We start from the raw sequence: 16,174 nt of genomic DNA, 5'->3' as shown, positions 1-16,174 counted from the left end.
CTTCTGCTGCAAAGAGTGGCAGTCAGCCCAAGAGTCCAAGTCCCTTAGTTAGCAGGACTAGTTGTCACACAAGGTTCCATCATAAATTTGTGGCTCAATTGAAGTAGTTTCCCATTGTCTTCCTCAATGGTGTTTTTAATGTGACACCATCACTCAATGGCTGCCTCACTCGGGTCAGATGTCTTTGCAGTTGCCTCACTGAGGAACAGACGCTGCGTGGACTACCTTTCGTCTGGCTCCTAACCTTTCCACCTATGATAGATGACCTAAATATGATTGGCCATAACCCTGCACATGCACCAGGGGTCAAGCATAGTTGAAACAAGGATGTGCATAGTGGGCTGAAACAATGGTGTTAAGGGTGAATAACTCATTTTAGAATCTCTTAGGGATGGAAATTTCATTCATTCTTGTATATTTTGAAGCCTTCAGTGAGACATTGGTGTATGTTTGGCTGGTGCTGGCCAGTCTGCATCCCGCCCTCATTTGCTGCCTCTAAATGCCATCCTCCTCCCCTCCACGGAACTGCCCACGCCACTTTCATTTGACCCCAGCATGAGCACTGGCAAGGATTGGTGAATTTATTTGTCCCCCCTCTATGGTTGCTTCTCCTTGGGTCACTCCTCAACCCCTCTTGGCACTGTTAGGATACCTGACTGACTGAATGGCAGCGTCCAACCACCGCTACATAGGGTAATTCCATTCTCCTGCTTTGTTTGCTTTTTTGCTGATTTCATTCATCAAGTCCATTAGTTTTGTACCTTCTTCTCTCTTTGATCGAGTACTTTATCTGTGATCCATGTTTTTTTTCACAGGTTTCTATCAGCTCATGATTTTCTTCAGGGCTACCAAAAGCCCAGTCTTCATTTCCGGTCATCTATTTACCATCAATTCTGTGCTATTATATTTTTCCAATTTCTGCTGGAAATCCAACTGTGGCTCATTTTCCTTCAATCGCTCTAACACCTCTCGAGTATTCATGCTCGTCCTCTGCTTCTTGAATTCCTAAAGACACGAATTAGCACCAAATTGTCACTGTCAATATCTGCTCTTGGTAGCTCTAGAGGTCCTTTTATATGATGTCTATATCTTTGCTTCACGAGTCTCTAAGTCTCTGGTATCTTCTTACGTCTCCTGACATCTTACATGCGTGCCATCTTCCTGGATAAATGTGAGAGATAATATTTGCCACCGCTAATTTTAGCTGTTTCTAGGATTTCTAAAGTTTTCCCCTTTCATTTCACTTCCCTAGGCTGTATCATCCTAATGCATTTCCTCCCTGGTCTTCTCCAACCTTTCCAGTCTCCAAATATGAGTAGATTTTCTTTTTCCTTTGAATGTTTTATTACTTAGTTGATATCATCATACACCTCATCAACTTCATCATCATCAAAGTCATTTGAATGAAAACTTCTTTCATTATGGTATCGGAGTCCTTCTTCACCTTAATGATTCTTTCATGTACTGTATAAAGTTATTTGCACTCATTGCAGCACTCTTCTGCAATATTATGATCTCTCCCACATTTCTACCAATGAACCCACGTGAATGGTCCTGTAGCTGCCTCTCCAATAGTCTCCTTGTTTGGGTCAGTGCACTTCACTTGCCCTGAAGATGTCTAAACTGATTCCATACCATTGCGCATCTCTGCTTTTACGTTGCCTAGCCTTCCACCTCCTTCGAGTGACTGGACCTTGCAAGCTCCACTTCCAAATTGATTATTCCATTTGACTAATGATCTCCCTTCAGCTATCCATGCCATACGATCTGATTGGGCCCCTACCTCCAGAATATTTGACTGTAAGAGTGTTCGATCACATCTGTTACTTAAATCAATAAAATAAAAAAAAGTATTTATGAACTGCTGCTCTGCAGAATAGTAATGTGGTGGTTTGCCAATGCCTTCCACATTGCAGTTCTGCAGCCATTGCGGTGCCTGCCACTGTGGTCTCCACCCTCGCTCTTGTTGAAGAGGGCCCCCCCCCCCTTAGCGCCATTGGTAGCAATCACTCCTCATGGAGTCAGGGCTCCTACATAGGCTTTTCCAGGATGTTTTTGGCCATCTTACTGAAGAATGGTCTTCACTGTCCTCAATGGTCTACATATTATCCTAGACCGCTTATCCATCGAGTGAACTCACTTATTTCTTGACCAACCACTACATCTAGAGGTAGATCCACCATCAGGCAAAAGCAGTGCGTCACTTGGCAGCTTCAGCCTTGAGACAAAATTCTAGAGGCTGCAAGAAAAAGGTCCATGGTGATGCTTCATGGATTTTGGCGAGTGAAGAGTGGGAATGGCCCTGGGGGAATCCGCCAGGGTTTTCATCACGCACACAAAATATATAAGTTTATTTTATTTATTTTTATTTATTTATCGACTTAATTGGGCGAGGTTGAGACCTATAGTCCCTTGTTCCACCTAACCCTTACATTATGGACATTACATTGAAGACAATCACATTCAGCCAAGCCCTAGATGGAGGAAAATCCACCTAGTCGGGAATCGAACCCGCGACCTCTGGGTTGGTAGGCGAGGACATTACCCCGCCACCACCGGGGCCGGCATTTGTATGTGCTATTGGAAAGAACAGTGAGAGCTCATTGGTATAGCACAGCTAGAAGATGGATTAAGGTATATGAAGAGGAGATCAGTGTCAGCATATCCAGAGCTCCAGTCACTGCTCTTATGGAAGTAAACATTAACACAACCATTAGGACAGTGTGTCTGGCATAATTATGGATTTCCTTGTCAGTTAAGAGATATAGACAGGTTAATTATCACACTTTAATCAAAAACCATGCTTTTGAAACAGTGTGTTATTGCCATGGTCTATAATTACCTTGATAATGGCAAACTATCAAAAAGCAGGGTTGTTACAATGCCACAATTTCAGCTTGTAAAAATCATTAACTTTGCCTGGGATTCGATTGTTGACCATTGTTGCATTGTAATGCACATTAAGCGGATGACTCCGTTAAAAAGTTACTCTCTTGGTATCTCCAACAGTTTCTTTGAATTTGTCAACAGGCTTGCTGTTTTTAATTGAAATGCAGTAAATTACCTGTTTTATATTTTCTCTTATTAGCATGGAAATAAACACTGCTTCTGCCAATGTGAGAGAAGATCACTGAATAATGATAGTAGCACTGTCAGAATCTATGGAAGCTTTCATTGAGTGTGACCAATCCTATGACAACAGAAAAATTGCACATGAGATGTGTTGTGCTTGGTGGGATCTGTGGCTCCTTTTGATATTTCATCAGACTTACGGAGAAGTTGTTCATTAATGGCATTAGTGATTATTAAAATCGTGGCTTTTGGAAACAGTTATGATGACAATGAAAAACTAAAGCACTATTTTCCTTTGCCGGGAGCTCTCAAGGAACAATGCACCCTATCAACAAATAGCTCATCTCTTAGGCATTAAAAAACATTTTATGATTAATTAATGGTATTGATATAATATCCAAATTTATTATAGATCTCTAAATTCTATGAGAAGTTTCGCTTCATATTTTTCAGTGGAGGAGTTTTAATTAACATTTTTTAAACCAGTTTCCTTCACCAAATTTCATAATTATGGTGCTTTAGATTCTTAATATTCCTAACACATTGATGTCATAGAAAGAAAGTAAAACCCAAAGCCGCATACTTAAGTGTATGGCTTTGGGTTTTACTTTCTTTCCATGCACTCGGCCGTAGTACGTTCTTTATCTATTTATTGATGTCATAGGTGTTACAGTTCTTCAAATCGTAGATTTAGGAATGGGAACACTGGATTTTTAAATCCAATTTTAGAAATCTTATGGTTTATAGGTTCTTTCTAGAATGCACATTTGGATCCTTCAACACACCAGTTCACTCCAGTCTTCTTTTTCAAGCTTGGGGGATTATTCTTTGTACATTTCACTCTGACGATGCTCGGTGATATTTTTGTCATCCCTTTAAATATCTTCTGCCTTTCTCCTTTTTTGCTTTTTGTGTGCAATTCACAATTTGTTTTGCTGCTAATTCCCCCCCCTCCAGGATGTGAAGATGAGGACAAAGAGGATGCTGGTGGAGAAGATGGGGTCGGAGGCGGTGGAGTTAGGCCACGGCACCACAGCTGCCTCGCTCTCGGGTCTCGAGGAGAACACGCTCATGGCCAGCCTCTGCGATCTCCTCGAAAGGATTTGGTCGCATGGGCTGCAGAGCAAGCAGGTAGGTCTCTCACTCACTCACTCGCATGCACCTACAAATGTGGACGTTCCAAATGTTGTGGATGTGGGCCACCCCCCTAGCCTCCTTCACTCTCATCAGTGCCATAGACACTCCACACTCAGCGGGCACACATTGCCCCCTTGAACGTATAGCTGCCTGGCTTTAGAATAGTTCAATTTAAGAACCATTTCATGCAGATAATATTGAAATCAAAGGAAAGGAAGATGTAAATGAATGCTCTAAATCCAGTCCAGTGGATGTGGACATTCAAAATATTGTGGATTTGATGAGTGCTTTTGTTCCATTCCCAAATTCCAAATTAATAATTAAACTGTATGGGTGTAGAACAAGTGAAACAATAATGAAAAGGACTTCTCTTCACTTTAACTTTAAACAAAAGGTAGTGATAGACTACTCATCACCTTGTTGATTACAAGTGTCCCCTGCTGTCCTTCATGGGAGTGTAGAAGGGCCCTAACCTTATCCTTTGTTCCTAAACAACCTTGCAGTGCCAGAGAGCATTGGCCATGTGCCTCGTTTGCAGGATTTTTTGTTGGTGTAGACTCCTGAGCAATCCACGCATTGCCTCTCAGGTTCCCCAAAGTGAACCTTTAAAATGTAACAGACTAAGTTACTGATATGAGACCTGTTCTGGGCTATGTTGGATTAGTTAATTCGTAATTTTAGGCAGCCAATTTTTACTACCACAAATATTGTTTTTTCATACAATTCAGTATTTTATGCATGGTCTGTCCCAAAAAATAAGTAGAATAAAGTGGGGAAAACTTTATTGCAGATCAATGTACAAATTACTAAAACTCTTCAAAACAGCACCCTTGTGCATCGACGCACTAATGTTAGTGCCTTTGCTGTGCTTCTGGCATCGCCATTCTTGCCAGGAAGGCGTCGATGAGAATCTTGTTCGGGCACCTTGTCACGGCCTCTTCGACCTAATTCAGTGATCCAAAATGGTACTCAAAGGGGGATCTACTTGGGTCGTACTCAAAGGTCTATGTCTCGTCACCAGAAACCACCTATTCTAAAAATTCGGGTCACTTTCACCATGGTCCAAGATGTCCAAGGCAAGATTGTCACACAAGCAGTCTTCCGACAGCACCTTAGGGACCCTCTTGGCAAACCTTTCTAATGGCTAAATATTCTGTAAGAATGCAATGCACTGTGGTTTTCCGAATATTGCTCTCCTCTGCTAATATGCTGATACTTGGGGATCGATCAGAATTGAGCATGTGTTCTCACTTTTTGCACATTTTCATCATACTGTGTTGTTGATGGATGTGCAGGGCATTCCTCATCATCGACCTCCTCTCTACCTTCCCGGAACATCCTGTGCAGAAGCAGGAAACCATCACTTAGGACACATCTCCATCTCCATACACATCCTTAACCATGGTCATGGTCTCCAACTCTGATTTCTTGACTTAAACACAGAATTTTATCCCATATCATTGCTCCGTAGGAAGTGGCATCGTGAGTTTATGACGTGACCCTTGAACAGAGGTTCAGTCTAGCAGCAATCCGCATACTGTAGCAGCCCACAGACAACTGATGCTTTTCATGTTGCTTTCCCGAGACCTCTCACTGTTTTTCCGCACCACAAATCATCCCAGTCCCCTCATCTGCTTTGCTGGGAGAAAAATCAGTTTGCTTACTTTTTGGGACAGACCCTGAATGATAAGAAATCATTTCAAATAGCAACAGAGCATTTATTTATTTTATTTATTCAGTATAAGTCCGAAAACAGCACATTTTGGCCTTTACATCGAACTATTAACAACGATAACAATGGTCACATTTACAAACACCCAAGCCCTAGATGGAGGGAAAGTCACCCAGGCGGGAATCGAACCCGCGACCCTTGGAATGGCAGACGAGGATGTTACCCCGCCGCCACCGGGGTCGGCGTGGATAAATTCATGTGGCCAACCCATGTGTGCACGCACTCATGCCATCACTTGATACATATTTCATGTGCTCACCCACGGTATTGGTCCGTGCAACCGTGTAAAATGCTCCTCTTCTTCTGTGTGCAGGGCAAGTCAGCTCTGTGGTCTCATTTGCTCAGTTTTCAAGAACTGGAGGACTGCAGTGACACATCCAAGGTGGTCATGGATCCCAACGTACTCAACCCAGGTATGCATCCTCCCCCTGTGCATGACTCTTTACTGCCCATAATTCAATTTAAACATTGGGGAAATTATTGAAGACAAAATCCAAAAGCTAGCTCATTGTGAACTTTGGCCAGTGCAGGAGCGTTCACTTGGATCACCTAGGTGGTATTTGAAGAGGAGACCAGTAGTTAGTCACTTATCTTGTGTTTGAAAGACAGCTGTGGAAGCGCAGACTGAATCAGGGGATGATCGGGCTGGGTTCGGGAATGGGAGAGGTCCTCATGGTGCCATAGCAGTTATGTTATTGGTAGTAGGATGGAGCCCTAGAGTACTTTCAGCATGTATGTGTTTGTTTCATGGTTTTTGAGATGGCATTTGAAAGGGTCAAGTGGGATGGAATAAATGGATGTATTACGGAAGACAGCGGATTGGAGGGATAGGCAACTTATCCAAAAGCAGTGCATGCCTCAGACTGCTCAGGTTTGTGGGGTGGATGGAGCATTAGGATGGGCAGTCCAAGGAAGTTGAGTGAGGTGAGGATGCTAATTATCACGTACTCTCTTCAATAGAAATGCATATTCATTTATTTATTTATTTATCAACTTAATTGGGCGAGGTTGAGACTTATAGTCCCCTCTTTCACCCAACACTTACATTACAGATATTGCGTTGAAGACAATCGCATACAACCAAGCCCTAGATGGAGGAAAATCCACCTAGGCAGGAATCGAACCCACATCACCCCGCCACCACCGGGGCCGGCAATTTAGAGGTGAGGGAGGCAGGAATTGGATGGATGCAGGGATGAACAGATACAATTACAGTTGATGCAGCTTTAGTAAACCAGACGGCCTAGGGTCTACAGTTAGTGCATTAGATAACCATTTTGATAGGTCTGGGATGAGGATAAATGTTCAGTTCGCATGTCTTGGAAGAGAATGATGAAAGAAATGGTCGAAGTACATTATAGAAGATGAAAAGAAGACTTGTACTTGGAAAAGAAGTGTTCACCAGGCTGTGTGAGTTGAATTAAAGGGATAAGGAGGAGGTTGACGAAAGACAGGTGAAAGCTTTTGTATGGAGCATGATTTTGTGAAACATGGGAACGTCGCTGAAGCAAGGTGATGGGTATAGATTGTAGACTTTGAAAACGTGGCTGAGGAAAAGGACCGAAGAAATGATTGCAGAAAGTAAGAAGAAAAAAAGAACTGAAGTGACTCATTGATGGGTTTTAGCACTTGAATGTTTATTTGGCCTGGAACCTCATAATATGAGCATGATCTGTTCAATAGCCTTTCTCGTAAAACAAAACACTAGTTTAGTGAATAATTTTTTCTCATACTAAGTAATGTGAAATATTGTAATGCATTCCATGCTGAGCAAAGTAAATTGTGTGCAAATGTTTATTCAAAGAAAATTATATGGACGTTATTTAGGATTGTGGTTCACATTTATCTTTTCTTCTATCATGGAATGAAACCACTGGGAATGCAAATTCGATTTGTAGAAAACAAAGAAGAATCTAAATAATATGTTTAATATTTATGATACATTCAAAACTCATTTTTACAAGAATTCTGTTGAGAGACTTTAATTTTTACTAACTCTTCACATTTTGTTTGAAAATGTGACATAGCATTACCATCGCATAAAGTTTTAGTGTGCTTTAGAGCCAGTTGTATTAGGGTGATGCTTATCTATATACAATGCAACTGAGAATTATAGTCTTCATCTCTTCCTCTATCGCAGAATGAAGCAACCTGGAATACAAATTAGATTTGTAAAAAAAAGCAAATTAAAATAAGTAGTTAATTATTTATGATAAATAGCCAATTATTTTTTACTAGAAATCTGTGGAGATAGATTTGTTTTTGCCAACTGTTCAAAATGTTTTGAAAATGCAACACAGCATTTTCATTAGATTAACTGGTAGCATGCATGACAACTGCTGTATTAGAGTGCTTCGAAATGTACGATGCAACAGTTTCCCACACTGTCAGCATTTCTCTCATTGCGCTAGATGATTGTTGCTTTGTATTAACCTCCTCCTCTCCCCCCCCCCCCCCCCACAACTTCTTCCCGTGAAACGCAATGCAACTCCATAAGCTCTTCAAGAGTCACCCTTCCCTTGTTTTTGAGGATAGAACAAATCATTGACGTTGTCCAATTATATGTGCGTGGTAGATCAGCTACGCTGACGCCATGTTCTCACTTTTGAATGATTTCACTTTTCATTTCTACAGTTATTTTTATTCTCTATTGAATTTCTTCTTGCAGCTTTTCTCTATGGGACATTTTTAAAACTATTCATGAAATATGATTAAATTGTTTACGAAAAGTCACAAATAACATGCCTGAACACAAGTTTGGACAAATGTGCGATCACTAGCGACAATACGATTCTAATGGAACTTGTTCTAAGCACAAACATAAACAGCTGGCGCAATTACTCCAAGCATCCTCCTCCTCCTCATCACTCATTATGTCAAATGGCACTCAATAAGTGAGTTATTCTTGGGCACAATATTTTTGTTCGTCATGCAAATTACTCGCTATCCTAGGTGCTCGTCAAGTGAGGTTCCACTGTATAATGAAATTTCCAGTGGCACAATCACCTTCTGCAGAGTGAAGGAACCGAGGTAATGGATGAAATGAGAAGAGAGTGCAGCGGATGGAAGAGGGAATGGTTGGGGAGGGGTGGGATTGAGATGACAGGGTTTGAGTGGGGAGGGGGAAGAGACGAATTCCGGAGGGTGGGGAAATTAACGTCCAATATTATACATAGGGTGGGGAAATTATAGGCATCTAAGAGCCCCATGTGTACACCTGTTGTAGTGTCTTAAGTTTGAATGGAGAGTGAGAGGGTGTGAGGGATGTTAAAATGGAGACGCTGTAGCATTTGTTGAAGCAGTTGTGGAGGTGGGAGGTGTTCTTTGGGAGCATTGTGGACTGGGAAGAATGTTTGCAGGAAGTGCGGTCGTTATTGATCCTAATATTAAGGGGTGTGGTACACTGAGCAATGTAGAAGGAAGGTCATATTCGGTACTTTGGGTGGAGAGGGAATCGGTGGATAGGAGTAGGGGATGGGTGGAAGAGGGATAGGATTTCGGTTTAAAAATAGGAAACAAGTCTGTTTCTTCTGTCGACAGAAAGAAGAGGTAGTGCCACTGAAAATTTCTTCAAAGCATTAATTCCATAATGCAGTGGAACCTTGCACAACAAGTATAATGCATTCTGGAATTTTTATCATAAAGTTAAGCAATTTTTCCAGTATAAAGTAATGCAAAATACAATGTTGTGTTCCGTGCTGAAATTATTAATTATGCACATGGTTTATTTGAAGAAAATTATGCAAAATTGGTGTAGGATTGCGAATCATACTCGTCTTTTCTTCTATCATGTAATGAACCAACCTGGAATGCCAATTTCATTCGTAGAAAATAGAAAAGAATAAATGAAATTAGGTTTTGTATTTTATGTATTCCAAATTATATTTTACTTGAAAGCCATCTAGAGACATTCATTTTTGGTGATAATTCAAGATTTTTTTGCAGAAAAAACTTCCAAAAAAGGTCCTCACATCACAAATAAAAACCATTTGCATTGACGAAGTCCTGTGCTGCCTTTGAGTCACAGGTCACTGCTTCACCATGTCTGAAGACTCTGTGGATGCCAATGCTTCTTTTTAACTTCCCGAACCACCCAAGGCTCCCCTTAAATCCTTTTTTTCAGCCAGCCGTTGATTCTGGCACCTTCTGAACAAGATCAGTGAGAATCACTTTTGCCTTATCTCAATTTAAGCTCTCCTAAATAGTGTTGCATTACAACTGCTTTTCATATATCCATATGAGAAGCAACCTTTCAACATTGTTGAGAATACATGGCAGCTGCCTAGATATTGCCTTCCCACCACTCCCTTTGAAGGATCTGCCTCCTTAGTCTTTTCTGTGTTCTTGAGGACAGTGCAAATCATTGATGTCCACAGATTGTGTGTGTGCGTGTTAGGTCAGGTACCTGCACACTTGTTCTTGCTTTTCAATGATTTTACTTTTCATTTCTATATTTATTTTATAAGGCTGTTTTCATATGACTTTTTTCTTTGGGGTCATTTTTGCCTACTTTGCACCAAAAAATCACAAATAATATGTATAAACACAAGTTTGGAATAATGTGTGATCGCGAGCGTCACTGAAATGCTAGTGGAACGAGTACTAAACTTAAACTGAAGCAGCAGGCAAACAGTAGTTTTGCAAATCCCCCTCTCCTCAGCACTTTCTTTATGAAAAGTCACTCATTGAGCGAGTCATTTGCTGAAAAATAATTTTGGCTGTTATTTGAATTATCTCTTATGCGAGGTGCTCGTTAAGCAAGGTTCCACTGTATTTGCTGTTGATCACTTCTCTATAATTTCTGTTAAAAGTAGTCAAAGGCTTCTCGTTAAAATGCATAATATTTCAGACTGTCCGGAGCTGGCATTTCAACAACAAACCAAAAAGTTATTGAAGAAGGACATAGGTCCTGCAAATCAAGCAATGTTGCAGGAAGTTATTAATTTAAACCTCAGTGTTGAGAGAATTATTTTTGCAGCCAGTACTCATATTTTAGGTCTATGTGTTCAACAAGCTCCTGTGTGGAACATTCATGGTGATAATTTGTTTTAAACAACACACCGTGATGCACGGTTTCTCAGTTCCTGATGGTTCCTGCACAGCAGTCTCTCTATAGGTGTTAAAACTTGTGGATAATTCTAATTTTTTCTCCAGAGCATCTATCTCATGGAATAGTGTTCTGGGGATCATCTAAATGTAAGTTGCCCCAAGTTTCTTTAACCCATTCGCATCCCCTCTCTGGGATTTTGAGCGATCCCAAACACCAACAACTTACCAGGCAATTAATCATAAATCTAGCGCATCTGAAAAAAGAATATAAAATTTTAAGTTATTTGTTGGCCGATTTGGACAAAATTTTGCAAAAGTATTAAGAGTTTCCTGCTCTTAAATATGGTGTGAATAGAAAGCATATTGTTAATAAAAATTTGAAATTTATCTTAAATAATTAACTTCCCTGAAGATAATTCTTAAGGGTATGATATGGCATGAAATGATCTATGTATAGTCTGTGGCACTTAACAGACATCACCCTGCCTCCAGATAGACTCACCGTTGCTTCATGAATCATCATCGCCAGAGCTGAGTATGCCAAGTTATTGATTGATATTTTCTTCATCGGCACTTTCACTAAATCTTCGCTTCCTACTGCCGAACATTTTGTGGATACGTAAATTCTACAGACAAGAGAAGGTAGTTTCTGAAGTGATGAATAGGAAAACTTGCCGATGAAGCTGTCAAGTGGCACCTTCAAACATTAACAGATAACTAGCCAAAAAGTACAAAAAACCACAAGATAGCAGCAGGATCAACACTACGCAATATGCATACCAGTACCCTTGTGGTGATTGAGGCCAGATCCAGCACTTGTACCTGTATGATTATGGATGCGAATGGGTCAATTTAAAAGGTTATCAGCTGCATAATTGGTGCTCCTAATAGGATACTATGTAGGCCGTTATTAAAAAAAGTAAATATTCTTATCGTTCCATCTGTGTATATATTTGCCATGCCTTCATAAAAAATAGTATCCATCTTTTTCATGTTAATGGTGGTATTTATTCAAATTCAACAAGAAATCATTAATACATTCACACAAATTAACGTAAAACAGCAATTTCAAATAAATCCCCAATTGTAATGGGATTAAACTTACAACCCATTACCAGACTCATTGAAAATGAGTGATAAATTATGTAGTTTCCAAAGGAAATGCACGAGCATACTTCTAATGAAGTGCCATTATTAATTGAATGAATTTATGATTGACAAGTATTTGTAGTGCATGGGGTTTTTATTTCAGACTTGAATGTTTACCTACTTTTTCAAGTGTTGTGTATAGTGTTGCAAATGTATGTTGTACTTTTCTTTCTACTTGATGACTCCTATGCACCAGTGTGCAATGCATCATTTCGATGGTGAAAATTTATTTGGGAATTAAATTTCACATTATGAAAACATTTGCCATATTCGCCCCCTGTGACTTTTTTCTATTTCTAAACATGAATAAATGGCCCGGCGGAAAAATGATTCACATTGAACGAGGTCATCACAAAGACAGATGCCTATTTTGATGAACTTCGGGAATCCATCTTTTTGGATGACTCGAAAAAATCTGAGAAATGCTGGGAAAAATGTATCATGCTCAAAGGAGATTGTGAATAAATAAAAAACATCCTACCCAGAGTAATTTGTTTTTCTGTTTTTTCCCAAGGAATAATTGTGAATGACCCATTTAATATTGAAATTACTCCTAAGATACATTTCCTACTCTTCCAGTTGTTGGTTTGAAGAAATCATTAGGAATGCCTGAAGCATGGTGCAAAAACTAAATAACCGCATATGATTAACTGCTTATAATTTAACCAGAATGGTTAGGGGCTGTAGGAAATGAAATGGAGTGAGATGGAGAAGAAATAGAAATAGCAGTTTCTTATCTGTTGAGAGTGGAAAATGAGAGCATTGGTGTGCTTGGAAGCGGAGGTTTTCTACTAATACAGTTTCTCTTTTCCTTTCCATTAACATCATTCTCCAAATCCCAGCCCTGGCGTGGTGTGTCTTGAGGAAGAGGTTGGATTGTATGTGTAATCATTTTGCTACTAATCGTTCTCCGTTTTGTTATCCATGATTTATGCTCTGCACTATCATGCAGGTTTATGAAATTGTTTCTATGCTCCATGCTATGTTTATTGGAATGCACTTGGGTGTGTGTGTGTGTGTCAAATGAAGTGGAATGTTTTTGAATGGCACTAAATCATTGCGAGCATGATTCATGTGTTTGTACCTGAAATCTCCAGGGATCAAGCTGCACCAAAAAGTAATCTTTCTTCCTCTGTCTTTGCATGTTGATGTGTACATGGCTTCATGTGTCTTTTTTTGCAGCTATTGTATATAATGCTCAAGGATAAAATCTTTCTCTATATCACACCAAATTGGCCTGAATACTAGACTGGTATTGTTTCCACTTGCAAACCATCAAAAAGTACAGCTTTCAGTTTTTTCAATTCCGTAAAAACCAAATCCTACAATGCACCTTGGAAAGTATCAGTGTCATGCGTAATTACTTTCCATGCAAAAGTGTATTTCATCCCACCATGATCACCACCTAGGACATAGTCAGCCAAACTGTGCAATGCATGCAGTTAGTTGTGTTATGCAACTTATCTCCGGTGTTTTCTCATCACCTATTGCCAACCTTATATCCAATTATTTACTGCAAATGGGGTGCGGCATGCCCTCTACGTATCACAACAACCCCAGAGAATTCAGCTGGTCTCCTGAATTGACATGGCCGTTGCAGAAGAGCAAGCCTCCGCTGGAAGTGATGTGAAGTTGCGATCCGCCTCTTACTGCAATAGAAAATTTGTCTCGGCATTCTGTTTCTCTGTCTTCATGGAGAGGGTGGCTCTCAGTAAATGACCTTTCTCCATGGAAATGACAAATGTCATACCTTCCTCCACAGTTGTATTTGTGGTAATATTTAGTTGCATATGCTTTTACAATGACTATATTGCTATTTAAAGTGTGAATTTTGTATAGAAGCATATTTACATTATTAAATGTAAAAATATTCTTATGAAATTCATTTAATCCTTTGTATTAAATGAAATGCATATGTACATCCTTGGGATTCCAAGAGGCAAGAATGTTGTGCATTCTCATGAAAAGACAGCTTAGATAGCCAAACCATGTAATATTCAGTGCTATCTCAACTTAAGACTTAAAAAGCAGCGGTAGCTTTAGGGAAGGCGATTGGCAGCCGAGGTCATTTTTGCCATTAGGGATGAATGGGAAAGGTGGATAAAAACCCCGGCGTCAACATTAGCTTATTCTTTTCGAAAGGCACCAAGGGGTCTGCAGTTTAATGCCCCATCGTACGGAGGGCATACTCGCTCCAAGTGCTCTTCACAAAGCACCCCAAGTAGGAGTCGGGATACCACTGGAAAATGTCTGCCATCTCCAGGATTTCAGACCAAAATGGTAGCAACTGAAATGGTAGCAGAGTGAATTGAGGTAGTTATATGTTAATTAGATAATGTATAACTGTATTAATTAACTTAACAATATTATATAATATTATCTATTTTTTAGGCCTTTGCATTTCTAAATTTAAAGAGTTTTCATCAAATAAGTTCAAACTCCATATTAAGTTTGTCCTATCCTTGGTTGTGAAAAGTAATATGCAAAAAATTATAATTCCCCAGTGTCTCTTTTGTTGTTAGTTCCCAATATTGCTTCATCCAGTGAGGTAATTTCAAACACTAGATCTTTTCCTCACCCTCCAAAAGTTAAAAAATGTGACGAGTAAATTGGATGCCAACTGATAGTATAGCTTAGTTTTATGGACAAGAAACAAGTTTTTGCACCAATTGGTTGAAGAATGATTATATGAGGGTTGTTCCATAAATGGTGATCATATAATAAATTATTCACATGAATTATTGTGCAAAACTATAATTTTGTATGATATTGTTAGCTTAATGTGAAATTTATATGTGGTATAAGTTTCATAGATTTGACTCCAGTATTGTGTGATAGGCTGCTGTTGCAAGTTGAAACTATTTGGATTGCCTACATTTGCTTCGGGTGGTGAAAAATACCTCCCAAGAATGTTTCTTTGCTCGAGGAACTGCAGGAAGTCCCATGGGGCTGTATTTGGACTATAGGGTGGGCACACCCCTCGCGTTGATTTTCTCAAGATATTCAGCGGCAGCAACTTAAGTGATGTGTGAGGGTGCATTATCGTGGTGCAGCATCCAGGCCGTTGCATGTAAGTGTGGCCTTTTGCAATAGAATATATCTGAAAGAGAATTTTCAGTACATCTCCGCAGCATGCTCCATTTACAAATGTGTGTGCTTGTATGACATTTTGGTGCACCATTCCATGAAATGATGAATGCTGAAAATGATGATGAAAAATAAATGATGCATGGCCTTAACTTGCCCAGCAGAATCCACTGCTTTCACTTATTTTTGGTGTTGGCAATGCTGGAGGTTCCACAGGGAGCATTGCTGTGTGCTCTTGCAGGTTCGTGATAAGGTGACAAAGTTTCGTTTGCAATGATAACTTTGGAAAGAAACTCCTCATGAACTTAAACTCTGAACAAACCTGTACACGGTGTCCTATTGTTCGGGTATTAGCAATCTTGGAATCCACCTCACGCGAACACATTTTACGCACAAATTTTCTGTTGCTCATGTTTGGGTGGTAACAAATAAAATTTTCAATATCTCTGATGATAATTTTGGCATTATTCAATTCCCTTGCAATGGAAGCAGTGCTGTCAGTGTGCACTTCGATGACTGGATCTCTGGGTCCACCTTGTATTGAAATTTGGCTCCCTTCTTTAAACATTTTAAACCATCTCCTAGATTTGCTAGACTATCCATAAGCCTCCTGTAGTATAAGTAGACCTCTACCAATATTATGTTTGGGCAATAGCAAAATTTGAATGCAGCATGTTGTTCATTATGTGTTACCTCCATCAATACCGTGAGCGAACTAAAAATGTTTCAACTTGTAATGGATATCACTGATGAACCCTGGAGTTCAACGAAACATGTGCCACATATGCATTGTACATCAAGCTGGAAATAAAACATTAACAGTATAAAATTAAATTGCTAAGCAATAAATTATGTAAATAAAAATGCATAATCACTCTTTATTGAACAGCCCTTTTTTCAAAAAATTAATTTTCCGTGACCTATAAAATCTAATTTTTTCAGGTATGG

General features: G+C 39.7%; 1 protein-coding gene across 1 annotated transcript in view; it reads left to right on the top strand.

The window, feature by feature from the left end:
• pns (DENN domain containing pinstripe) overlaps positions 1-16,174 on the top strand; it is a 95,470-nt gene that overhangs the window by 41,265 nt on the left and 38,031 nt on the right. Inside the window, exons 15-17 of the mRNA XM_071591468.1 lie at positions 4,030-4,203; positions 6,255-6,354; positions 12,982-13,017. Coding sequence (XP_071447569.1) covers positions 4,030-4,203; positions 6,255-6,354; positions 12,982-13,017 — 310 coding nt within the window. The remainder of the gene's footprint in view (positions 1-4,029; positions 4,204-6,254; positions 6,355-12,981; positions 13,018-16,174) is intronic.

This window comes from Hetaerina americana, unplaced genomic scaffold (genome assembly GCF_022747635.1).
Source record: "Hetaerina americana unplaced genomic scaffold, ioHetAmer1.1.p SCAF_47, whole genome shotgun sequence".
Lineage (NCBI taxonomy): Eukaryota > Metazoa > Arthropoda > Insecta > Odonata > Calopterygidae > Hetaerina > Hetaerina americana.
Note: the sequence above shows the minus strand (reverse complement) of the source record. Positions and strands in the feature narration are given on the sequence as shown.